At 38.3% G+C, this 27,546-nt stretch overlaps 1 protein-coding gene across 11 annotated transcripts in view; it reads left to right on the forward strand.

Moving 5' to 3' along the window:
- LOC310900140 (uncharacterized protein) overlaps positions 1 to 27,546 on the forward strand; it is a 222,706-nt gene that overhangs the window by 172,080 nt on the left and 23,080 nt on the right. For 4 of the 11 annotated variants that reach the window (XR_014584851.1, XR_014584854.1, XM_083837619.1 and 1 more), the window contains one exon: positions 16,382 to 16,504. Coding sequence is in view for 6 of the 11 variants with exons in the window: in XM_083837619.1 (XP_083693745.1) it covers positions 16,382 to 16,504 (123 nt within the window). In the remaining 5 variants the exon portion in view is untranslated. Of the gene's footprint in view, positions 1 to 622; positions 653 to 2,164; positions 5,224 to 11,821; positions 12,577 to 16,381; positions 16,505 to 24,490; positions 24,666 to 24,763; positions 24,843 to 27,546 lie in introns of those variants that run through there. The other 7 variants (XR_014584847.1, XR_014584852.1, XR_014584853.1 and 4 more) reach the window with 5 other exon arrangements.

A 27,546-nucleotide genomic window follows, 5' to 3' on the forward strand; every position in this document is an offset into this window, starting at 1 on the left:
TTGGCCAGTTTACCTGCTTGTGAGAAACTCACTTACCTCAAACCCTGCAATTGGCAAGGGTAAAAAAAAAAAAAAAAAAGGCACCAAAAACCAGCATGAACTTCAGTTTATGTCTGAATTAATAACATATGAGGGGGAACAGAAGATGGAAGATGGAGTCCTAGTGGGCATATCAAAAAAAAAAAAAAAAAAAGGAAAAAAGGGCAAATGTATCAATTTCTTTCCCTAGATGCAGGAAAAAAAGCAGAGGGCATGTAAGTTTGAAGGCTGAAATAATGTCAGAAGCCTAGGAGCCTATGAAAAATAAAGTCAAACAAACACAAATGGTAACGCATAAGGGGCATATTACTGCCTGATGGCACATACATTCAGCTCCGACAGGAAGCATGTGCACAGCCTAAAAGGAAAGTATGTGAGCTTCAGATTTCATGGAAAGTGACAGTACCATATGTAGTGGCTAATGAGTTTGTAGTTTGCTAACTATGCCTAAAAAAGCTTATACAGCTGCTTAGTGAGATCAGATAGAAAAAAGCTCTTCCTAATTCTCTCGGTGGGTAGCTGGTTCAAAGAAGGAAGCACTTAAACTCTCTGAAGCTGTTATTATTTCTATTACTTTTCATAGCATCTGGAAACTTAAGTCTTTGGCTGATTGTGCTACCTGTCGTTCCTGAACTGAACTGCGCTGACTGCTCCAAGGACTGTGTTGTCTGAGAGTTTCTCAGTAATATACAGTTATGTTGAGCTGGATATTGGCTATGGCTCCTCTGCAGAGACTGGTAGGCAAAAAATAATACATACTTTTGTTGCCTACAGTGGAGTTCAGCCATTCACATCAGCTAATTATGTTACCGTATGAGTTCAGTAGAGCTATGTGTGTCTTCAGTAGTCATGTTAGCCTGAGTAGTCAGAGGGACAGGGATGTTTGGCTTTGACAGAGTTGTGAAGGTTCAATACTTTGAAAATCAGCTCTATTTGTCAGTAGAATCTGTAGTCTTTGCTTTTCACATTTGTGAGGTTCTAACAACGCCCCTGTAAATATTTATTGCAAAAAATCAGGTTGTCTGCGAATGAAAATGTGGTCAGAAGAGCTTTCTGCAGAATCTGACATCAAATTGCTGAAACAGCTGCAAGAAAGAGCAGAGAGATGTGTGATGTGTTTGGATTGCAGGGAATTAACAAACAAGATTTTGATTATCATAGGCAGGTGCAAGAGATGTGCTTTTCCACAGTTACTCTTCAACATATATATTGACCACATGGTGCATGAAAGTGGATCAAGTAAACTGCAGCAGCAGCGTAAAAAACACATAATGACTGTACAGAAAGAACAATCCAAGCAGGGAAGAATAGATTAAGGCACTCTTATTTGCACGTAATTTTTTCCTTTGTGAAAATGCTGAAGATCTTAAAAGCCTTGGTAAATGCCTTTAAGGGAATATGACAGAGAAAGGACCAAAAAAATCAATAGTCTTGATTCTTTTTCTCCTAGTTTGCATTAGTGTAACCTACTGGCTGAGTCTGTGTAATTTGGATGTCATCTAAATTTGCAGTTCAGACAGACTACTAAATGTAGCTCAACAAGACAGAGCCTTGTCTGTCTGATTGTGACTAATGTACAGAAAATGAGGTGTCTGATAGGGAGCTCAAAACTGCCATTTCTCATGTAAACTGGAGATTTCAATTTTTCATTCCTTTTCAGTTAGAAATTACATCAGGAAACAAAGCACACATGGAAAATGCACAGGAAATCTGGCTTTTGCATTGACCATTTTTTGCAAATGCTGCAGCCTTCTTTGATGTCACAAAAGATTAACCAATTAGTGAATTAAAGAGAAAAATGATTTTTTTGGGTGTCATTAATCAAGATTATTTCCTTTACCCTGGGGGGAGGAAATACCATAGGCAACAAGCTGTAATAATGCTCAATGAGCTCTAATTTATTTGAACTCCTTTCTAGGCAGAAGCTATGGAACTTCTTTCTGAGCACATTTGCAGGACTGCTCTTTAAGCCGCTTAGGCCTGGCCAAAGAAATTGTGCAGGAAATTAGTTTCTGCCCCTTTAATGGCTGGGGTGGGAGATGAGAAAGCACGTCTTTAAGGCAGTGATGAAGAAATGGGTTGACACAATGACAGCCTCTTACACATCTCTTTTTATTGAATACAGGAAGACATAAGATCCTTTTAATTGCTCATTTTCTACCTGCCATAGAGGACAACAGGAGGAACAAAAGAAAAAGCAACAACGCTTGTCAAGCTATCCGAAGGATCTAATTCTCACAGAAGGTTGTCCAAAGGGACTTTGTAGTTCTCTGACATGTTATACTACAGACCCATCTTGTCTGCTGAACACCACGAAGAAGATACTAATTCCTCAGACTGCTGTCTCATGATAAATAGAAGCTCTGATCTGAAAACACTTAGGGATAAGTGAACTTAACACAGGCAGGCCTGCCAAAGTCTATAGTTAAATAAACAAAAAATGGTAGGGTGATCATTTGATCAGTCTCTGACGTTAATTTAGAAGAGTAACTGACTGACTGAATACCGGATACTGTTTTGAATCTTCTGAAACATTGGCTCAATAGCTAAAAGAACAGTTTATTCTGTATATAATTAAAATTGCCACAAGAAAGACAATTGGGAAAGCTTATTGTAATGGAAAATCTGGTGTCACGTCTCAGAGCAAACTGAAGTGTTGCGTTAACCACAGCATTGCTACGCTTAAGAGACTGCTCCAAAACCAAACTGTGCAAAGACTTTCCTTGGATTTAGTGAGCATTGCAGGAGGCACAAATAAAGAAAGCATCTGAGTATCCAGTGTTCACTGATGAACTGGGAGCAAGAAAAGGAGTTCATGCTAATTTGAAATTGGCCAAGGGGAAGAGTAGATTTCCTGGCTTTTAGAAACATCTGGTTATTCATTAACATGTATGCTTTATGTGCTTTTCCCTTGGACAAGCACAAGATTTGGAGATTCCTCCTTTCTCTTTTCCTTTCCTTTTGTTACTTCCCAGGATGATGCAGGATTTCTTTCCATCCTTCTCCACTTCCTTCTCTATTCAGACAAAAAATCCCTTTGTTGAAATTGCTTGTTTTAATGTTTGATTGTTTTTTATGTCAATTCATTCCATATCAGAAAGCAGTGGCTATTAGAAGGCATCCTGTTTTAAGAGTATTTTGGGAAAATTTTACAGATTTGTGAAGTTACTCTAGTATGACTTTTTTTTGGAATAACTTTTGGCTTTGAAATATAAACTGATCATGATATTTTAAGTTATTTTGTCAGAACATTGAAAAAAAAATAAGAATACCCAAAGAAAAAATACTTTGATCATGGTGGTGAGACAAGGTACATATAAAAAGTTAGTATCTTCTGTTAAACGAACTGACATAGCTGAAGAGAACAGCTGCTATGCCTAGCTGGTGTGAAGTGGGTGCATCAACCCTTAACTCCAGTTTAAGAAATAATAGCTAGGAAGAAAAAGTTACAACATGGTCCAAAGACTATATCCTCAGAGATACTTCTATATTTTTTTAAATATTAATTTACGATTTTTTGCTTTGCTTTATGAAGCTTTCTGTCTAAAACTTGTTCCCAGAGTGGGAAAATTCTGCTCCATTCATCCTACCCCACTGTATCCACATGCCCATCCAGCAATTTCAGCCGATTTCTGACAAGTGAGGTGATGGATGTCACCTCAACCTTAGCCAGAACACAGTACTGCCTTCCAGTTGGTCTTCAAGTAGCAAAGAACCACGTGCTGTGGGTTTGTTCCTGTAGGTTTGTTCCTGTGTTTGTTCCTGGACTGAGGCTAGAAACAGATATTTCAGAAGGCAGGGAGATGCTGAGGGAGACATCTCTGACTTGGTTTCCCCACCCTTTTCTCTTTGCTCCCTGCAGACAGAACTTTTCCCCTAATCTTTTTGGTCTCCTAGTCAGTGCTATTGGGCACAGCTGAGGACTGGCGCCAAGGCTCTGCTCACTTCTTACACCGATAGCATCTTTCTGCCCTACTGGTCCCTAAAAGCAAGTTAAAAAATGCCCCCATTTCTGCAGCCTCTGCAGCGATAAGCTGTGGCCTGGAACCCATACGAGGAGAAAGGGAAAAGGGCTGTCATTTCTCCATAGTATTATTTAGTATTAAAGCCACAAAAATTCTTGCAGCTGACTTTAAACAAAGGAGCTATTAAAATATCAGTCATTTCAAGTCTTTTTGCCTTCTGGAAATGCATTCCATGATTAGCTCATGTTTCTAAAGATTTCTCTCCAATTGGGAGTGAAAAAAATTATATTAATTAAACATTTCAGATTCTTAACCAAAAACAGGTTGGAATGTGATTGACAGGAAAACACCTCGAAAATATTTTAATATCCATTTTCACGTGCCTCTGTTTGAAAAGACCCAAATGGTGGCATGTGTGGCACTACCCTATGCTTGATTTCAAGATTGTAATTGCTTCCCCTCTGCTTTGTATGAAAGTTAAGACAAACTCAGAGATGGAAAAGTTACTGTCTCTTGCTGTAGGTACACTGAGCATGCAGAGCTGGCAATGTTACAGTTCTTCTAAAGCTTCATCTGAAAGCACTTCAAAGGCAAGCAAAAAAGTCTCATTGAATTCATCACCTTTTGCACAGGACCTTAGGGGGATACCATGCTGCAGTTCTTATGCAGTATACACAAAACTCCCCTAATGTGTATAGGGCTTTTTCTTTTGTCTCTCTCTGCATGTATGTATCTCAATGTGGCTATAGAGCAAAGATGTCATTTGAGGTTTAGCTGTATTGGGCATCTGAGTATCAAACACAAAGGAGGAAGTGGGAGATAAAAAAGGTAAAGCAGAGATGAACCTTAGCTGAAGTCCTGCTCCTGGTACAGTCAGTGGGAGGTTTATTTTGTATGTGGGACTTCATCTAATATAAAAGCCACCCACTTCTGTCAGCCTCCTGTGGTTTTTCAGGGCGTCTTATTTTCTCATACATAATAAAAGAGGCTTGTCCTTTAGATAAAAAGATGATTAAGAAAATGACCTCATCCATGAGGAAGACTATGGCTGTCTAATTGAGGGGGCAAGCTCAGAAATCCAAGCTAGCTTTGTGACAGTAAGGAACAGTTGGTGAAACCCATCTGTCCTCAGCATCGAGCCCTTGAGTGCAGCAAAGAAGAATGACAAATACCTGTACCCGAAGTTAAATTCCTGGAATTCAGTTTCCTTACTGGAGAGGGCAGGTGAGAAAATAGATTCTACGTATTACAAAATGTTGGCATTTATTTCATTTTTCTTCTTGAGTAAGGCTATTGCTTAGCTCATGACCAGCCTGAAGTTAGAAAGCATTAAGTCATTTCCACCTTTGGGTGGGTTCATTTTCACATAGCAACTGGTGGTTGTCCCTTTCGCTTTTAGATAAGAGTTTGTCGTAGAATGATATCGTCTTGGCAAGTCCCAGCCAAAGGCAGGCTGGCAGCAGCTGGACTGGGACTTGTTAGCAAAAAGTCTCATTTTTTGCACTACTGCAAGACACTGGCAAGCCTCCTCACTGCTGGTTGCCTCAGTGTGCCTATGCAAAACAGGATTTGCATGCTGAAGAAAGATGGCATTTTCTGGGTGTGATGCTTGTAACTTCTTTTTTAAATTTCCTTTTTCCTCCCTCCCTCCCTCCCTCCCTCCCTCCCTCTATTATGATTTTATGGTTGGATATTTTTTGGGGGGGAGGGGGGAGTACTGTCAGCCTTAGTGTAGCGTTTTGGACTTTGTCTTCTCCTATCTTATTCAACCCTTTTCTACCTTTTTCTCTATTTTTCATGCTTTATCTCTGACTCTGACTTCTGTTCCCTCATTCTTATCTCCAATTTCTTATCTGCTTTTCTGTACATTTTCTTGGTATTTCGATTTTCCTATATTTTCCTTGCTTTTATTTTATTTCTCAGTATTAGCTCTTTTCCTCTGCTCCTAGTTTTCTCACAGTCTCCTCTCTTTTTCTCCTCTTTCAAAGCTCCATTTCATTGATAACTGTACTGAGAGAAGTAAAAGGAGTTTACAGCAAACTCAACTGAGTTTTCTAAAAACTTGTCTCCCTCTAATAGTTATGCTCATTATGCATCTATAAACCATTTGCAATGGAGGCTGGGATGGTTCTGCTTGCTTTATCTTTTTCCAATGAATTTAAACTGCCTTTATTCATTTTTCTGTGCACAGATTAGCTTTCATTGTTCTGCTGTCCCATGCGTCCCTTAATCCATTGGCATATTTATAACTTCTGAGTTAAAATTACTTAACAAGAAACAGTAGTATGCATTTGAAACATCACTATTTAATCTCTTCTTTCGGGGGGGGAGGGGAAGGTGAGGGAAGAGAACAAGACTCCTCGATGCTGCAGAATAGCCCATCTGAAGAATATCTTTTCCTCAGCTTTCTATGCGGGCTCCTTGTCTTCACCATAATGCCATTTAGAGAGGCACTGTAATGAATCTTGGAGCATGAACTTGCTGTAAGGGCTTGACGGGCTCTGCTGCTCTGGCTTTCCTCCATGTGGCACTGGTTGGTTTTGAAATACAGATTTCCAAGCTAGCTCTTAATTGGGCAAGTTACATCTCTCAGGAAGGACCTTGTGTATACCACTTCTTGCAGCAGCCCATTGTTTTATAATGTTCTTGCACTAAAGCAATGAGTATTCTACTGCCTTTGGAGTTTAAAAAGAAAAACCTTGAGTATAAAATGCTGCCTGTCCTGGCCAAATTCTGGAAGCAAGGTGCAGCTTGGTGACTTTTTCAAAATGTATTTTGAGATTTTTAATTCTGCTTGCACTTGTGCAGCTCCCAAGAACGTTCTGCTTGAGAACAAAGACCTGGGCTGGGTCCTAGGAAGTAATCTACGCCATACTATTACTTTGTTCAAACAAAACCTTGCTCCCCACATTGCTCATTCCATAATGTGAGTCACCTGTAGCCAGGTTCCCCCTTGCAGTCAGTGATCAGGAGATATTTGGGCTTTTCCTAAACTCCAGCTCCTCCAACCACACCAATGACAACAACAACTCCAAATCAACTATCTTCTCTGTTTCTCTGTCTCCTTCAGCCCCTCTTCTATGGATGATAGTTTCCCCAGGGCATGCTCACCCACAAGAGAGGCGATGCTTGGAGCCCCTAGGCCGTCCTGCAGGGTATTCTTAGAAAGCCTGCAGGGTGCATCCCCTCATCCCTGCCACTCATCTTTTCCCACCAGTTTTTTGCCAGATAAAAAATGGTTTCAATACCAGATTCTTAGCTCCGTATCAGTTTTGACCTAGATTTTTCATCTTCTGAAAACTGATCAGCAAGACAATGTCTTTGTTTGTTTAGAAGCTACTTAAAAATGTAGCCACACATACAGCTCTTTCCTTTTAAGTTCTACTCCTTTGACAAGCTACTTTAGGAAGGTCTGACTGTACATGATAAGGCCATAAATCTGATGCACAGATGGTCCAATCGTCTTTGTAATTATTGTATTGCACCATTAGATACACAAGGGTTTCATTTGTTTAAGATATATATTTTCTTGTAATTGGAATCTGTCATGGCAGGTTGGGTTGTCTGTTTGCTGGTGGACAAAATGTTCACGTAACAGGTTTACTGGGATAGCTTTAACTCAGTGTGAGGATATTTTTTCCCTATCTTCCAATAAAGAATAAGTCATGTGTAATATATGGTATTGTTGGCTGACCTAGCGTTGTCATAAAGATAATGCGTCCGTTGAGGGAAGCATTCTGTGTGAGGTTAGTGATTTGTTTTTAGAATGAGTTTCTTATTAACATTAAATAGAGAAATAGTAATTATTAGTAAACTGCTCATTTAAACCCACAATGAAACATCCCTGCTTGGTTAGGGTAGAAAATAGTATGGCTTCTACAAAAAGATGATAAAGAAAATACCGCTTAATCATTTGGCTAAACAAAAACCCATATCCTTTTTTGTCAATTCCTGAGATTTAATTAAAACTCAGAGGTTGATTCCTAACCAAACCAAACCAACGCCTAATTATCACAAGTGTTAATTACAAGCCTTGCTTTAACGGAATGACTAATAGAACAGAATGGCAAACGCCTTCCCAACAGCAAACAGATTTACTGACAAATGAAGCAGGATGCAAATTGAGGGCATCTTTTAGCCTTTGAAATCCTGTTTTACCTCTGCTGTGAATAATAAGTGGGAATTGTTTTAGCCCATGTTGGGGATTGTTTATCAGGAAATTCTGCTTTCTATATGAGGCAATGAAAATAGAAATGAAAATAAGGTAAACACTTTAATACACAAATCCTTTTTTCTCCAGTAGCGTATTTCAAATACATGAATACTGAATAAAAGCAGGAAGTTGGTCTGTTGAGTGTATACTTCCAAACAGCTACTGAAATCACGTTGAAGGTAAAATACAGATTTCAAATGTGAGCACTCCAGGAAGACAGACATTTATGAAGAGCTTATAACTGGAATTGGTTTTGGACAGCTGTTAATGCCAAAACAGTGCCTGTTGTCAGAGACCATATTGACTTCCCACTCAGGAAAACTAACTGAATTGCAGCCATAGTAATGACAAATGTTATAGCTTTTCATTTTTGAGCTGTAGAGATGAGGGTTTTTGTTTCCATTCTTCTTCTTGTCTGTGTAGAAAGCTAATCTACTATTTTGCTTCATTCCAGGGATTTGACGTGAAACATAGTTTAAGATTTCAGGTCATCCAGGAAACTTTACACTAACTTAGGGACAATGGAGTCCAAACATAGAAATAGGATAGCTGAGACATTTATTTGCAAAGGTCTGGGGGAATATGTGTGCTTAGAGTTGGAAGAGGATTTCAGTGGTTAATGGTTTCACACACTCTGTCCCCAGACTTGCAGATATTACCAACTTAATTTTGTTTTCTTGGCATATTTTATGGAAGTAACAGAACAGTGAACAACCAGAAAGTCAATCACAAAAAAAAATTTTTTTTGTGGTTGGAGGTTGGATCCAAAGATCCTTTCCACTTGCATAATTTGATTATGTATGCATCCCTGTATCTATTTGTCTTTTCATCCATTTATTCTTGTTTCCTGTCCCAGATGACCAGAATTTATTGCAAGTTCTAAGTTCTCCAAGTTTGCTACAATTATTTTCATTTATAATTGCTCCCTTATAATTACATAGTTATTTATGTAGCGTAGAATAAGGAGGAATTATTGTATTTCCCCTTAGATAAGTATATTTCTGATTGAAGCTGATGAATTTAAATATAATAGCGGCAGTATAGTGATGTTTTATATTCATATTACTGCCTGTATTGCAGCACCTCAGAGTGTTTTGCAAATATTAGTAAGTTTAACCTAGAGCTTCCACGGGAGGTGGGATTGTTATCACCATTTTACAGATACAGTGAGATGGTGGGTTGAATTACCCTAAATCTACGCAGTAAATCAGCAAATAAAAGTCTGTAAATGAAATCTGTTGACTCAAAGTCCAGTTACTCCTGATATAGGCTTTTAGAGCATCCTATTCTGTGCCGTAAAATTGGTTCCATTCTTTTCTGCAGTGGACTTGATGGCACGGGTCAAAATGGTGGTTTTGTTGAAATTCAGCTGCCTGTCTACCAAAATCTGGAGGGCTTATTTTAAAGGAAGGAAAAGTGGTTTCATTTGTTTCATTTGCTTTTGATGATTGCTAGTAATGACATCAGATCACTCTCACCTTAAGCTTGCAACAATAAGCTTAAGAACCACCTGTGATTTGTTAGGTTTGGTTCCTTGCACTACTTATGGCTCCTTTGCTAGACTGTGAGGAGTAGAGCTTTGATTTCTTCCTGGACATTATCTCGCCAAAGGCTTGGTGCTGTGTATTGCGGATCTAGATGGGAGTTGGTGATTAGAATAGAATAGAATAGAACAGAACAGAATAGAATAGAATAGAATGATTCAGTTGGAAGGGAGCTACAGAGATGATCAATTCCAACTGCCTGACCACTTTAGGGCTAACCAAAAGTTAAAGCATGTTATTAAGGGCATTATGATTTGTGCTGTTCCTGCCATAGCTGACTAGGAGCAGCGACTGGCACTTCCCTCTCCCCCTCCTCAGGTAGGTGCAGAGCAGTGAGGCCGCCTCTCAGCCTCCTCCTCTCCAGCCTGGACAGCCCCAGTGTCCTCAGCCTCTCCTCACAGGACGTGCCTTCCTGCCCTCTTACCAGCTTGTTGCCCTTTTCTGGACACTTTCCAAGGGCCTTAACACCCCTTCTATAGTGTGGAGCCCAGAGCTGCACACAATACTCAAGGTGAGGCTGCACCAATGCTAAATATAGTGGGAGAATATTCTCTTTGGACTGACTGGATATGCTGTGTTCAATGCACCCGTGTCCCTTTCGTGACAACTGTTGCAAAGAATAGTCTGCTTTTTCTCTCCTCTCCTCTCTTTCCCTTCTTTATCTTGTGATATTAAGTTCCAGATATTCTATGCTAAACATGCAATTTCAAGTCTTAATCTGAGTGGCACCATTGGGAATTGCAGAGTGCTCTCCTCAATGGGAGCAGGATTGGTACATCAGCCCCATGGTGTGTTAGAGCATTACATCAGCTACTTATCAGCAGCATTTTTGTACTGTTTGTATTCAGATGAGATTAAGTCCCAGTATGATTTTATTCTAGCCTCCTCTAAATTAGATTAGTGCAAATCAATTGGATCTTTCTTTCAAAGAGGTAATTTGTTGCAGATATCTTGAAGGATCTACTATTGAAATGGGATCAGTTGATACAGCATTCAACAAGGTTGATCAGCTGTACTGAAATGAAGTTAGTGGTTTGGTATTCATTAAAAATGGACTGCTTCTGTGGCTGATGAAATTCCTTTTTGAGTAAGACACTGCATCTGACAGGAGTAGTCCAAAGCAACCCTTATTATTTACTGGTGTCGTATATTCATTTTGGAAAAGAGCTGAGTTAGAAATCATGCAAGCATCTGTTACATAGTTAGATTAGATAATGTAAATGTTTAGAAAATGCAAATGAAGCTCACGATAATTAGTAATGATGCTTTTCTACTTTTATTAATAAGGTAATGCTTCTGGCAATTACATTTAAATTTCATATGAAGGTTCAAAGCACTGGAACAATTTCCTGTGCAGAAGAGCAGAATTCAGGGTGAACTTGCTTAGTGATCTGTATCATGGACTTGTTACAGAACTGAAAACTACTTGTCTTCATTTCTCATCACTGAACCACTGCCTTTTCTTGATACGTCTGATTCTGGGAAGAACGAGAATCATAAATGATTGTAAATGGTTGTGTCAGACTTTGTGTACAAAGGCTGTTGTAATAACATTTTGAGATAAAAAGACAGTCCTCTGTGTGTTACTTTTAGGATATGCAAACATATAAAGCCATATCTGCCATGTATATGCGGAAAAAAACTAAGCAACCATCAATTTAAAGCAACCTTTATATGGCATACTTCTTAATTTAAATGTATGTTTGCAAAAGCAAGCCCTTTCTGAGTGTCTGGGACCCACTCAGGGTTGACATCTAAGTCTGTGTTGTTGGCATAAAACAGTCCAAAATCCTGGCAGAGACACAGAGAGGGAAGAACACTGAATGTTAACAAAGGCTTCATTAATATTGATGTGTAATTCACATGGCAGTGAAAAGCTTCATTATTAGCCACTATTGTTATGGTTCTGGCATTAATATTCAATGAGGATGTGTGGGTATTGAAATTCCCTGACTTCTGGGTACCCCAGCGGTCCAGTAAAAATAACAAAAACTGTATTAAAGTCAGTGGTAGCCTGGTGTTATCTATGTGGTAATCAAGCTTTGCTTTGTTTTATGAAGGTTTCTGAGCTCATACTGACGTCTTGGGGAATGGGGGGCACCCATACTTCGTTCTGCCTTCAGGAAGGTCCTGTATCTGCAGATGAAAGTAGCATGCCTCCTCTATAGCTGCTTACTGAATCTCTGCTCGAGAGAACTGTCATGGGAGGTAATTCTATACCTGGTTATCTGGAAAACAAAGAAACAAACCCAAAAAAACCTTTTTTCTCCTAGGAAACCCTCTATGTGCTATCAAATTGAATAGCAGTTCTCATTTCAACTTCAATTATAAGTTGATTTCTGTTTGGAAGATGTACACTTGTAAAAGACCCCATTCACTCTTGGCTTTTCTTGAATCAAATCTTTGCTCATCTGAGCTGGGTATATAAATGTGTGAACAGGGAATTGTTTTACCATTTGTATATGTAAGTGAGATTGTGATGCAGTATTTGTGTACACGTGCAGGCTATGATCCATTGAGAGAAATGGAAGATAACTAACTATATCTATGAAAGTAATTGCGGTGACATCAGTGGGGCTAACTGCAGTGCATAAAGACAAGTATATACATGAAGTCCTTGCAGGCTGAAGGCCTTAGTGTATAACTTAAAGGCTCCATTTTGAAGACTTAACTGAGGCTGTATTCTGACTGTATCAATAAAGTGCTTTTTTCCCTGAATTCTCTCCATCTTTCTAAAACAGAATGTCATTTAAAAAAAAGAACGAAAAACCCTATGCATCATGAAAAGCCCATTGTCTAGAGGTTAACAAACTGTAAATTGCGTGGGAACCTTATTTATTTGTTTGTTTATTTATTTATTTATTTATTTTACAAAATGCAAACCTAAAGCCTTTCAAAGAAATTGCCAGGTGTAAAGACCTGATGGCATGCTACAAATAGGTAGGTGCATTTAGTTTTCCCTAAATATCATTAGTAGCTACTGAAATTAAACACATCCTTGTTCAACAGTTTATACAGACAAGGTTTTCTTTACTCCTCTCTGTGGCGTTTGCCAACATAAAAGCAGATGGGGCTCTCCCCCTCTTCAAATGCCCATTCTTACCTTTGAATGGCAAATGTAGTACAGTAGAGTGAATCCCACAACGCTAACCAAAGCTCTTCTGAAACCAATCTCAAGAGATCAGTTGTGACTGTACTCTAACGTGCCTGTCGTTTCTCATGCCTGCTTCCATGGCAATGGTGGATTTAGATTTCCCTTCTCATCCTGCTCAAAGGCCAATGCCTCAGGTTCTGCCAGTGTTTCCTTGGTGGGCCTGTTTGTGTGGGGCAACCCCAAATGGCTCCCTTACTTTTGACTCTGGAATAGTCTAGGGGATTCTATAGTTTTAGGTTGAAAAGGTGCTTGAGATACGGACCTACTCCCAAATACGAGCAGGTGCAATATTAACAAAAAGCTCCAGTGGCACACAGACTAAGCAGAGTGAGAAATATCAATCTTTTGAGGTGGTGTATCGTCATGCTGGTGCTTCAGTGAACTGTTCCAGAGTGCTATGTACACACATTGTGGAGACGCATCTGAACTACAGCAGCATTCAGAGATGAGTTAGCAGCTGGGAAGGGGAAAAGAGTTAGGATGCATTATCACATGTATTTCAAGAAGTTTTCTTTAGTGCTTCCATGCTATTCATAATTCATGTTGAATAATAGTTATTTGTACTGTGCCACCAGCTGCTAGTTGTTTTATAGTAGTGTCATTAGCTCACTACAAGAAAATGACAATGAACACCAAATACAGCTGGGGTGTCAATGTAGTAACATAATGCATAGAAAGAGATTGAGATCAAGTGAATATGTAGAAGCACTTGCTCCAGGATAACAATAACAATTAATGGCATCCTGGAGAGCCTTATTCTACCCTTTAGTAACAAACTGCTTAAGCATTGTTGCATGATCTGAACATTTAAGAAGATAATCTGCATTTCTTCTCACCTTCAAAGCCCTCTGTAGTCATTCAGTATTTACTTTTGCACCTCAGTCATGATTAACACTTGTTCAATAGCAGGTTTATTTTCAGTTTTTGGCCAAGCTCATATTGGCTGATGAATCTTCTCATGTTGGCCTTCACCACATTGAAGGCTTGCATTTTGGTCTCTGTAGATAAATGATGTCATCTTCTCCAAACCATCTGAAAATGAAAAATGGCAGATGCCCAGTCACACTGATTATTAGCATGTCTGTGTCCTACTTTTTCCTCTTTTGTCCACAGTTGGTCCTCCATTGCTCTTTAGTGTCTAACTCCAAGCTTTAACAAGATATTTTCAAAGTTATGCCAAGACAGGACTCACATTGTCTTTCTGCTTTTAGCCTCTCAGTACTGACTACACTTCTCAGTTTCCCTTGTTTATTGTTGTTTCACTATCTCAAGGGTATATATGAAGCTGTCCCTACTGCTGTGTGGTGATATTGCCATTAGTTTTTTACAGACAACTTTAATTTGCATGAGAGGTGGGTTTTCTTTAAAAAAATAAAAATAAATAATGCTTTGCTGTAAAGAATGCTATGTGAGACCGTACACTAACATCTGGGTAGTGGTGGTCCTCAGTACTTTGCTCTGAAATGAATGCTACCCAGCCTGGTAGTTTGTGCAAAATCTAGCTGATGATAAGTCTATTTATCCTTTTGCATTCCCAGCTGAGATTCTCAATGCCCTCTTTTAATCAGAATTTAAAGTGAGCGACATGCAATCAGGGAGGGTTTTTAGAGAACAGTGAGATGCTTGTCATTTCACTTGTGCACTTAACATGAATTCATTTTTTTTTCTTCACCAAATAACAATGGCATTCACAAGTGTAAGGACAGGAACCGAACAGGAAACACTCAGCCAGGCTGTCTAATGGCAAGCAGGACATTTTGTTAGAGCAAATTTGCAGTATTTCTCTATAGCTGCAGATTGACTCCAACCTGGCACTCGGGCTGACGAGAGCTCAGTGCTATCCCTGTGTTCTTTTGTTCCCGATAATTAGACGATTAAAAGTGTTTTACGGAGTAATGGCTGCTGCTGTTTCCATCTCAATTTAGGGGTCTGATTTTTAAGCCCTTTTGCTATTCAGTGCCCGTAGGTGGGTGGGTGTTAATATTCGGTATTTGAACTGTGAAAGGAATGTGATCTCTGGGATGGAAAGATGGATTTCAGCACTGTTGTGGCGATGTAACCAACCTTCAGAGGTAATCAGGTTTCAGAGCTGTGTAGCTAAATCCTCAAGTTCATAGCTTCAGAATGTGCTACTGAGGTCAGAGAGCAAAGGGAAGAGGAAGCCTGGACAGTTTGCAGGAAAGAGCTACCAATGATTGGACTGCAGCCTACTCCCGGGCTGCAAGGGCTCCCGCTCTTCTGTGGTGGTTGAGGGTCAACGTGCAATCTATCAGCCTTCATGGTCACTCTAGGTTTGTTTCATGACAGATGGATTCATGTTACCTAGAAATACATGGTGCTGTAGGTGGATATCCTTGTCAATGATGTGGGAACTGCATGACATTTGTTGGATAGCCTCAGTATTGCCACCAGTGTGGTCTGTTTGTCCTCGCTGCCCTGAAAGCCCCCCTCTCCTGGGAGATGCATAACATATATCAGAGATAAAAGCAACAAAACAAGAACAAAAGCAAATTTGCAGGAGACAATGCAGCGCATACCATTGAATCTGTCTTTAAAAATGACAGGCACCTCCAAGACTCGTAAAGATACAGCACACAGTAAGGAAAATCACAGCGATTTCATGCGCCACGTGAACTGAGGTCTGGATTTATGAAAGCAAATGTTGTATTGTGATTTCTTCAAAACATCTTTAAAATGTTTCAAGAATACTGTATATGTTTAGTGTAGGCAGCTCATTTTCCCTATCGACCAAACTGTAGATGTATAGAAGCGCATATTACTGGGAATCATACTTAAGTCTATCAATATTTCCCAGTGAACCTGGATATTAATTCAAACTAGACCTCCTACTAGTTTAATTCTGTAGCCCGAGTAAAACACACTCTCAATACATCATGTGTTATGAAAGATACATACTGAAGATGCTGTTAAGCTAATCACTATTATTTTTCACTTGGCACGCTACATTTAAGTTTTTGGTAAGGCTTCATATCATCTATTTTCACAGCTTTGAGAAGTACATAAATGAGATACAAAACATCTCAGCAATGTCTATTTTAATATATCATTTTAAACTTAAAACTATTTAATTCTACTGGTTACGTTTTTGGATATTTTTGAATCCTTTTGAATCTTTTTGACTATGTGTGAAGATCTGTTAAGAATAATAAAAATAGTTTACTTAAAATGAATAGTTCTCTGTTTGATGCCTGGACACTGAAATTATTTGGGCAATCTTATTTCTCTCCTGAAAAAAAGACAGTAGAACATACAATTGCTGATTTCTGTCTATAAAGGAAAAATAGCCCTTTTCCTGATTGGCTGTGTGACTTAGGAACTTTAAATATCATTTTTAAATGGTCAAATGTAGTTAGCATTCAAGGGCTAGTATTTTGAAGATGAGGATTCTTAAGTATATAAGAGGGCTTTGGTAGCATTTGCCTAACTTCAACTCTTCTGCCTCTAGGCATGTACGTACACTCAGATGTCTCAGAACAGCTATTTTTGAGAGAGAGGTCTGCTCAATAAGCTTCTGTGGAAACTTTGGATGCATTGGTGCTTATAGGACCAGGAGAAGAACAGGGTCCAGGTAAGGCCACTGAAGAGAGATTAAATCAGACACAAATGTATGTAAACACACCCCTGCATAAAATTTCCTACATGCTTTTTTTTTTCAACATTTTTTCCTGCAAAGTTGATCTTTATCATCCTTTGTAAATATTTTAGCTTCCTCAGCCATTTATCTGCTCACTGCCTGTGATGTGGAAGGGCCAAGGAGGACAAAAATGGAAGTGTATTTGAACTGTAGGCAGTTCAAATGTTTAAAAATCCAAAGACAGAGAGTACAGAAAGTGACAAGTTTTTACAGTAGACAGATTTTATGGCAAAGAAGCAAAGCATTTCTGTGTTTAACTGTGCTTACAATTAATCAACTTTTAATTCTGTTCATTAAGCTTCATTATTTATGAAGCAGTGTATTATAGTCACAAAGGAGTGGATTTGATTAAAATTTGAAGTGGAGCAATTCAGAAATAGTAGTACCACCTTACAGAGCTAAGCAAGATTCACACACAGAGTTTTGCCACATTAAATCCAAAGAGAGCTGCTCTCTCTTTATCACACCAGAACTGGGCTCTAGCTCCTGGACTGTATTTGTCTTATATATATGTGTGGTGTGTGTGTTTATAAAGCTATATAGCACAGTTTCATACAAAGGTACAACATTGATTTGCCTATTGCAAAGCAACTCGGTTGGCATTGTGGTAGTGTTACGTTGTGATTATGATCAATTTTAGTTACCACAACATAGACATGCAACACAGCAATTTTGCTCAAGGTTTATTTCCAGCAGGAAGTTTCCTTCTTCAAGGAGTAAGTTCTAAAGCATTCTCTTTAATTAGAGCCAGTCACCATGTGATTTTTCTAAATGTCTAAATCAGTTTTCACTAGAAAAAAAGAAAAAAATAAACCCAGCCCAGACCTGGACTGAGTGTATACGTTAACTTTTCTCACCCAGAGATGTGAGGAGCTAACTTTGAGTGCCAATGCCAACCTGCAATATAGAATTTGCCATAATGTTGAGACAAAACGAAGTATTTTGTTTACTCTTCATCTTATAATGAATGGGAACCCAAGCACAGCCTGTACCTTTTTCTGTTCCTCCTGGATGTGGTAAGCTCTTAGACCAACTCTGATTGCTTTCACTCTTAATGTCTCTTGACTTGTTTCAAGACCTGCAGACTTGATTCTTCTCATTGGCAGTGCCCTGGTCCTGAAGGTATGCAGCAACTGCTTCCCCTTGCAGTGCACACATTTATTTGTCTATTATCTGGAGAAAATGTGTGTGGCAAATCTCCAGTGCTGGCCATTCTAAATGCTGGGATTTTCTTTTCCAGTGCATGCTTCAGGTTGTGTAGGGTGGTAGACTGGACATGCTTTTAGGACCTGTTTTGACTCTGGTTCACTTCCCAAGGAACTTTATGCTTAAGTGCATGCAGTAATTAAGAATGCACTTGGATGTATGAATCCAAACATAGAGTCTGGCCTCAGGAAATCCATGGCTCTAGTTTCCTCTGGATCCCTTGGGAAAACAAGCCTGTTGTGAAATCTTAATGATGTCCTGCCTTTAGGAATTGCTCCTGCTGCCTTTCTCTCACTTACATAATTACATCTTCTCTGTTGCAATCTGTAGTGAACAATATTCAGGACAGGCCGAAACTTGTTTGTCTTATTGACACAAACAGCCACATGGACAGACCTGGGATTATTCATGTGAATGAATCCAGCAGGGTGTAGCCCACTCTCTCCTGCTGTAGCGCTTGATTTTGGGGAATATTCATAGTATTTCACAGATATGTGTGTGTCTTACCACTGAGGAGTATTCTCTGAGCTCACAGCCATATTTTCCCATGCACTTCTTGACTGTGAGTTCAGTTTGCTGTTGAGAAGATGCTGCTATTGCTTAAAAATTCTTTTTGAAAACAAAACCTTACTTTATGTCATGTCTTCAGGTGGTGATAATGGCTCTTTAAATGGCGGTGAAGAGGCAGGACCAGGTCTCTGCTCTTTTGGATTTAGAATAAAGTCAAACACACATCTCTGCTGGCCCAGGTCAGAGCTGTTGTGGCAGGGCTATGGAGGCAGCTGCTGGCTGTGGATGGTGGGTATCTGGCTGTGTAACAAAGTGGAATGGCTCCCAAAAAAGCTGGGGTGGCTCACTTCACCGCTCAGTACAGTCATACTCCTAACTCAGGGTGTTGCCGTCCACGTCATTTTATTAATTCATTACTGACAAGGCTATCCTAGGTTTGGCAGGACTCTCTTTCGAGTGAATTTCAGTTAGAGTCAAGAGAGTTTGGTCAAGACTGATTAATTTCCAATAAATGTATTTTTTTTCTTTTTCTGGAAATATAATAGCAAGTATGTTTTTCAACCAGTTTTACTACTTGCTGTATGCTTTGAAACTAGTTCCTTGAAACTTCCTTAAACCCAAATCTTTTCCCAGTTCATCAACATTTAAGCGTTGGCATTCTTTTGTCTAGATAATTCAAAGCTATGGGACTTTAAAGTTATCTTAGATTTATTTCTGATTTTAGAAACCTATGTTTTACTGTCTATTCTGTAATATAAGGGACAATGTGTCTTTCTTCTATGTTGGATGCAATGTGGGACAGCAGCATACTGTCGAGACATCTGGGAAGAACTGATTTTCTGGGGAATTTCTTTTCTTGCTGAACAACCAGGCAAGTCTTTGTGATGGCTTGGGACATTTAAGGGCAGAGTATAATACATGATATGAGAAATAAATCACAATAGGGAGATTTAAGAACACGGCAATTAAAAGATCAATATTTATTCAAGAAAAATTAGAAAAATAATTTGTTATGAAAATTGACAGTGAGAAATTGCCTTTTTTCAACTCAGGTAACAGGAACCTGGATTTAATTTGTACGTTAGCACTGGTGACTAGGAGAAGGTTAGTATTTCTTTGAACAGTAGGTTAAAAAGCACACAGAAATAATGACATAGAAGTGAATTTAAGGCTGAATTCTTTATCAGTATGTATGAGACTCAGTGTTCATGAAACCTCTGTCCATAGATTTGTAATACGAAAGTAGAAGCAGAAATAGTAAACCATGAACACTAGTTTATCCTTTGAGATCAGGGTGTAAAGTAAGGTAAAACACTCATGGAACAATTTTCCCCTTCCCTAAATTACAGAAAAAAAACTTAGTAACTTGAATGCCCAAAGAAAAAATCATGGAATAGGATCCCCCTAAAACTCATTCCCTTCCTTTCCCCCAGGACAAAAATGAAAACCACTTTGGAGGAAACTCTTATATTGATATAAAATAAGGATTTTTTTTTCCTTCTACCATCTAATTTCCAATGAATAAGAATTACTTTCATGCTATGTCAGAGTCGGACGGGATTTTAGCTGAATTTACCCTGAGCTATATGAGCATTAGAAAGTGAAACCTTTTTTCCATAGATATGAGTCTGTTCATGGCTTGTATATTACAGTTTGCCTTATTACATCTCATGGATTGAAGCCTAAGGCTCTGTAAGTGAGTTGCCCAAAACTGAAGGACCCTTACAAGCTTTGACAACCAACAACCTGCATTAACAAATGATGTGGATATTTCATTTGAAGTGGGAAGAATAAAGAACATTGCTTTAAGTCAGTGAGGAAAATGAAAGACTTAATATAGGTAGAGTACAAAAGATGAGTCTAAACCTGATTGCTTTCTGTAAGAATAATTAAAAGGAGGCACTCTAAAAAAAATCCACACTAACAAGTTTCTTCTTCAAGTATTTTTCGTTTATTTTCTCCATTTTTCTCCTCTCTTAGCACATGCTGATCCACAGACTGCTGCCTTCATTAGCAGTTAAATTAATGTAGTCTGACCAGGATGCTTTTGCTGAGAAACAGACCTGATAGACTGTAAAGTTGTTTTGTGTGATGGTCACTTGGAAAAATGATGTTCCTGTTTTCATGTAAGAAACTTATGCAGTAGTTGTTGTTCATAAGCTATAGCTGTTGGGACATAAGACTTTCAGAGAAGTTTTTGAGCAACTCCATTATTTGGCGTATTTTTTACATAAGCTGAAGTACCCCACTACTTGCTTAATTGCATTCTCTGCAAGCAGCAGAAAACTAAGGAAAAAAAATAAGAAAAAATAAAAGCTAAGAGTTTGATGTGGCCAGCTATAATCCCATAGGTCTTATGTTGCAAAACCTTAACTCCATCTCAGTGACATTTAAAGGAATATTAGGTGTCCTTCCTTGCAAGAAGTGTATGCTGTGCTAATTTCTCAGGAAGAAAGCAGGGGGCTGGGATGAAAGGTTTTATACGATACAGAAATGTTGAGGAATGAGATTTATCAATCATAAAAATGACCCAACACATGAGAAGCAGAAGATGGATAAGGTGCTCTCCTGAGATTACTGAATACTTGAGTTCAGCGCATATACCGTGAATTATGAAATGTGGACACTGGTTGGTATTATCCAGCAATTATTTTGATAAAATAGATGCTTTCTTTGGGGAAAACAGTTACACAGTGGGAAAATTATATTTCACTAATAGGAATTATATTTCACTAAGGATCCTAAGATTCTGTTTTATATCAACTCTTAATAACTCCTGCTGGACTGAACTCTGCTAGCATACAAGAGCTACAAGTTAGCAGAACTAGGGAAGAGTTTCTAATTTTTGAGTAGAAGAATTCTCTATACTGCACAGATAGGAAACAAGATAGAGTTCTTCATAGCCCTTTTTGACAAAGCAAGATTTTGTTTTCAATTTATTTATTTTTTTTCTCATGAGAAGCATGAGACAGGAGACTCTTCTTGTGTCCCCAGAGAACAAAAATAATAATAATTAAAAAAAAAAAGGAGCTGTACTCCTTTTGCCATACACAAGTAGTCTCTAAAGCCCAGACAGCTCAGGAAAGGAAGAGTTTTTGGGACAGAAAACCCTTGTCAGGCAGCAGAAGACCTGCTTGTGGTGAGCCATAGCTGCCCAGGATATAGAGAATTACATATGACAATGTGTGGCAGGATTATAAATTCCTCTAAACATTCATTTTGAAGTATCATTTAACTCTCACCGATCCCCCCCCCCCCCCCCCCTTTTTTTTTATTGGACTAGGTTTTTAAAAGAAATTTTGCATTACAAAGATACAGATAAATGGCAAGGATGATATTCAAAGGTGCCAAACTCTCATTGGAAATGGGACATGTTAAATACTGATGTATTTTATTTAGGGTACTAAGAACTTCTAAAGTCCAGCCTTTTTGGTTAGGTTCTGCACCAACTGAAGTCAACAACAGCATGGATCCAGAACTGTGCCTTCCTGGTTTAACCATAACCAATATAGCAATAGATAGAAAAAGACTAGTAGTAAAAGGTAGTGTTCAAGTTTCAATCGTACAATTTCTATGCTTTTTAATGATGTTTACAGAAATTTATCCTAGTTTGTAGTGCAGGGAGAAAGCAAAAATCTAGCTGGTAAACACATCGCCCTCAGCTTGTTCTCCATCATACCCCTGAAAACTGCTTCTGGTTCTCAGCATCTGCTGACATGGGCCAAGGTTTTTGCATCTACAATTTCTTTCTGTTCCCTGTCTCTTGTTTCTGGAGGGATCTTATGTTTTTCTGTCTATAAACTTTTTCTTTCTGTCTATTTCTTTGATGCCGCTGGGTACTGTGATTTCTAGTAGTGCTAATGTCTGGGACAGAGTATTGAGGAGAAACAGGGTTTCAAATGATTTTGCCTGTATGTCTTCAATAAGGTTAGTTTGTTTTACTTTTAATATTGATGGTTTGGAACCAAATTCTAGAGAATAAATTGTTTTGCATTTGAGTATGAACCCAAATCTGAAATGAAGAGATATTTCTCCTGCCTAAGTATGTATGACTTTTTCACTAGGTATAAAATATGGGTATTAATACACTTAACATTTTCCTTTCCTTTCTTTTTTTTTTTCCTTTATTTTTTTCCCCCAGTGAAGTGTCACAGCACTGAAAATATTGTGATTTGTTTATTATTCTGGGTCATTTTGCCAAGTGAGTAAGAACAGCTTTTAGGCATTAGCTTGTTTTTTGTTCAGGGCTCATAAGTCACCTCAATTATCAACAGAAAAAATACTTCTTTTTTTAAAAAGACATTTTGATGTTTATCAGTTCCCATTGTGTGGTTTAATTTCCCATTCTGCACTCTTGTTTAAAGGTCAATAATGAAGTCATTTGATATTTAGTCATCCTAATATTTTGGTACATTAATTTGAAAAAAATGATTAAGAGTTGAATTTGCTGAAATCCATGAGAAGAAGAATTAGGTTCCTGCTCTGTTTCTGTGTTTAGAACAGTTGTGCAGATGTATTTATTTTAATGATTCTCTGTTGGCATTGAGTTGCAGAAGGAATTCTGAAACATTCTGAAAAATTCAGAAAATAAACTGGTGGGAATTTTTCAAACTCTTCTGAAAGCTTATCAGAATTTAATAGAATCAACATTATGATAAGAACTGTTATTTTGAAAATAATAAGGAATTAATAAGCTGCTGAAACAGTCTAATATTCTGCACTCCTATGTCATTTTAGAAATACTGAAGTTCTTTTTTCAGGCAAAATCATACTCTTGGGGGAAGAAAATCCACTGAAAACTGGAAATTCAGAATATTTCAACCATCTCATTGCATTCCCACTGATGTTCATAGAAGATGCATATCTAAATTCCAGATTTTTATCTTAATCTTAGTTCCTTTGTTCCCTTAGAACTAGCCCTTAACTATAACCATTTTACAACTGCTCCACAGAAGAACTTAGTAGCACTTGGTAAAGAACAATGGCACATGTCAGCATACAAAACAGGAAGAGAGAAAGAGGACTAATGAGGAAGAGATTTGGAGGAACCAGCGATGTTAATGTGTTGCAAGAGGCCAAATGGATTGGAGGATTACTATTAAATTCCTGCCACTGGTACATTATCACATTGTACCTCAATCCCTTTATTTGGCAAAAGGAGAGAGTGATATGTTTTTGCAAAGCTAAAAAATACATTGTCAGTTTTGTGCACAGACAGCTCATCTTCAATGACAGTCATCAAAGGGAAAGTATGGTAAATGGAAGATTTTAGGGATGTAGATATTCCTGGTAGTTCTAATGCTATCAAACAGTTAATCCATAATTTGGGAATAAGAAAAAAATCCTTCTTTTAGAGTGACAGAGGGAGTGTGTGACTGACAGAGATCCTGTTTTACTTCATAGTAGCGGAAAAATACCTGAATTCTGAACACTTAACAAAACACAGGTCTCATTTCCAGTCAAACCTACCTATAATAATGGATCTTCAAGAGCTGAATCTTATTAGAGTAGGATAAAGATGACTTCATTGCAGTGTTTAAGTACCTTCACAAGGAGAAAGTTAAGATACTAAAGAACTCTTTAGCCAATCTGAGACAAGCCTGAGAAGAATCAATTGCTGGAAACTGTAGTTAGATGAATTTAGATTAAGGGTAATTTTTTAACTGTCAGAATGATTAAATGTTAGAATATGCCCCCAGGACAGACAGATTTTCCATTTCCCAAGGTTTTGAGTCCAAGGTAAGAGATCTTTTGAGAATTTCTGTTTTAGCTGAGTACAAGTTATTTCTTACACAGTCACTAGATATTTGGCTTAGTAACTCGATAAAACTTAATGGGATAGTCAAGTCATGTAATGATCCCTTCCAGCCTCAAACACTAGGAGTCTTTGAAAAAGTAGCACTTAGAGCTGTATAGATTAAAGCTCTTACATAAGTTAGGACACAGGTAGTTTTACAAATGTCTTTTGATTTTGTCTGGCAAACAATGGTAACCATAGGTGCTGCTGATACGTATTGGTCTCAAACAAGCATTTTTATTCCTACAGCAACTGGTTTTCTATTCTGTACTAAGAAATATTTTGGTTTTTTTTTTCTTTCTTTCTTTCCTTTTTTTTTTTTTTTTTTGTTCCCCTTTGTCTCGAGGGTCTTTTCTACCTTATATCTCACTTAGAGGATTTTCCCTTGCTGTCCTTTCATCTTTCAGACTCTCCAAGTTGTGCTATCACCCACGATGCTGTTGACCTCTTCTCTGCTCTACCCAGCCATTCAGCTTTGGGGCAGTACTTCCGTTGCCTCTACTGTTTCCTTCAATTAAATGTTTTTCAAAGAGCCCTACCTCACCTTTTCCAACGTCTCAGCTATTCTTGGAGTTACTCCAGGTGAGGATGAACAGCACTGAAACTGGTTAGTTTGTCCCAGTGTCCTGTGCTCTGCCATCCTGTATCATTTCTGTTCACTTCTTGTTCCTTCTTTTTAGGCTGTTAACATCTTGTCCTGTGCTTTTTGCTGACTAGGGGAATGCACTGCATGTAACCAACAGTAGTCATCTGCTAAAGGTGAGGGAATATATGAATCTGTGAGTGAGTTTGAATTTTTTCCTCAAACGTTTCTTTTATGGTTTGAAATAATTGTGAAGGATTACTAAAACTCCATGATTAAGAGAAAGTTAGAAAGACTTTTATTCCTTTACCTTGCTCATAGGTTACTTTAGATAGCTCAGCAAAGCTCATAATCAGGTTTCCAAGCTACTTTTGTTACTGTAGAGTTTCTGGAGTGCCATGCCCTAGGATAAGAGCAAGCAGCCTTTAAAGCTCCGCAGTTAACTTTTAACATCTGTCTGATGCCATTCAGTATTATTCTGAGAGTTTCATTATGCAAACCTGCATCACACTTGCTGGGTAAAGGTAAAGTAGAAAGCAAATCTTTAATTCTTTCCACATGAGTTGGTAAAGGAGAAAAATGAAATGATGTAATTTACCAAAACTCTGATGTTTTAATTTTTGGTAGTAGGAACAGCTGTGCCGTGCTGTTGTGCTATGAAATGAGAATGCTGTCTGCCAGGCAGCACTCTTCACATGTGCCAGTCCAGCATTTGATCTCATTTATGCTATTCTGCACCCAGTGTCCCTTTCTCGGCTTTACTGATGCTTAGCGAATGGAGTAAGAGTTGAATTTGCACCACTTCTGCATCTCAAATGTAACTTTCCACCTATGTTTAAAAGTACAGATCATTTCTTCTGGAAAGCACTATCAGTGCAATTCACGCAGCCTATCTTCCATCATTTACAAGCATGTGTCTAGCAGAAAATGAGTTCTGAAGATCTATTCCCAGATTGAACTGTGGACACAGCAGTCTGCTAACAATTGTTACCGCCCATTCAGTTTTCCTTATAGTTGTCAGTGGCTTTTACATCAGCCCATTTTCTCTATTACCAGTGTCTGCTCTCCTTCTGTGGGAGGCATTAGCATATTCAAAGCATCTTCTTCTATTGTTTTGTAAGATGACCTTAACAAAATCTCCAATCTTAAACATGAAGAAACAACTGAAGGAGTATACTGAACAACTGAGGATGATTGCAACAGATCCTACGAATACCTTTATGCACTATTTAGAGCTACTTTGTTGCCCTCAAATGCTTGGTGTCTAGCAGTACAATAGGTCTGATTCTCTTCTGTTGACGGTTTTACATTGATAAACCATAACTGAATACAATTACTGATTTACTGAATGTGAGTGAGAAGAAAGCACAGATTCCATATATTGAAAAAAGGAGAATTCTTTTCATTCGCAAAGCTAAAATGAGTCTCTTATTTGACATGATTTATAGCAGTGAGGGCAGGTCTGATAACCACCCAGTTTCAGACTATAGCTCCTAGAATGGATAGATTATTATCTTCTTTTATTAAATTCATGCATGGCTTGCTGTTGAAGCTGTATATTAAAAGGAAAACAAATACTGTATAGCTATATCCTGCTATCAATTCAATGAATAGACTTCCTACCATGCCTGATCAATGGAGAATTTGGTGTGAAATCAATGGCCAGCTCTGGCCCATAGCAGTCAGTTCTCCTGAGAACAGTATATCCATGTTAATGTCACATTCAAATAAGAGCAAATACCTATTACCCTGGAAATCAGTGAACCTTTTAGTGTTGATTTAAAGGTAGGGTGGGTGGGGGGTGAATAGGGGGGGAAGGCCCTGACACTTTGAGTAGAGTTTAAAAGGCTGTTATTCTCCTTATCCCTAAAGGTATGACAACTTTGGTTTTACAATTTGACGGGGAGACAGGGAGCTGAAAACAGCTGCATCACAGATCTGTTCATTTATGAAGTCAGGCAAAAGAATTAGCCCTTCTACCCTCTTGGTAGTTTTCCAGTATCTGCTATACTCGCACACTGTACAAGGCTTTTCCATTTTTAGATCCATACATCTACCAACACCTTTGCTAATACCATTTTTTTATTAGGGGCTGGAGGTACTCACAATCTTTACATGTCAATACTTGCTCCATTTCTTTTCTGACCGCATGCACACAGTCTGAATAGCAATGATGGCACCAGATGCAAACTTTCAGCCCTCCATTTGTTTTGACAGGTTGCATCAGTGATAGATACATTACATCATTCCTTAGGCTGTTCATTTCCTGCCTGGGAGGTGTGGAGCAGAAATGGCCTTGCAGATAGGACTGCAGAGGAATGACTTAGTCAGCTGGAATATCTTCTGCACATCTTCTGTTTGGAGTGACACCTTAGACAGACTTGGGCAGATGTCATTCTTGGGACTGTAACAGGTCACAGGAATATTGGAAAGGCTGACACATTATCAGTGAAAATTTGTCTTTTCAAATTTTGGCTATCCTATTAAATATATAATGTTGTAATACAATATTAAATAGATTTCTTATATATTTCTTAATATAATGTAATATTAAACAGATTTCATAGACTCCTAAAATTAATTAGAGGCCTTTTTGTTATTCTCTATCACCTTGGTGTTCAAAGTACTATTGGGTGGATTAAATTGATAATGGTCCCGTCGATTTTAAATGGTCTACATTAGAATGTATTTAAACAGCAGTAATCAAAGGACTACGTTCAGTGACTTGGAAATATGGGAACTTCCATATTCGAGGTAACTTTATTAACTCTGGTTTCCTGTAAAGGGGATGCAGAACACAGGAGACAGCAGTGAAGTTTTAATTATTACCATTTTAAATATTGCCAATATTCCATATATTTTGCTTTCTGTTTTTAGCAA

The sequence above is a fragment of the Anser anser genome (genome assembly GCF_964211835.1).
Source record: "Anser anser genome assembly, chromosome: 5".
Lineage (NCBI taxonomy): Eukaryota > Metazoa > Chordata > Aves > Anseriformes > Anatidae > Anser > Anser anser.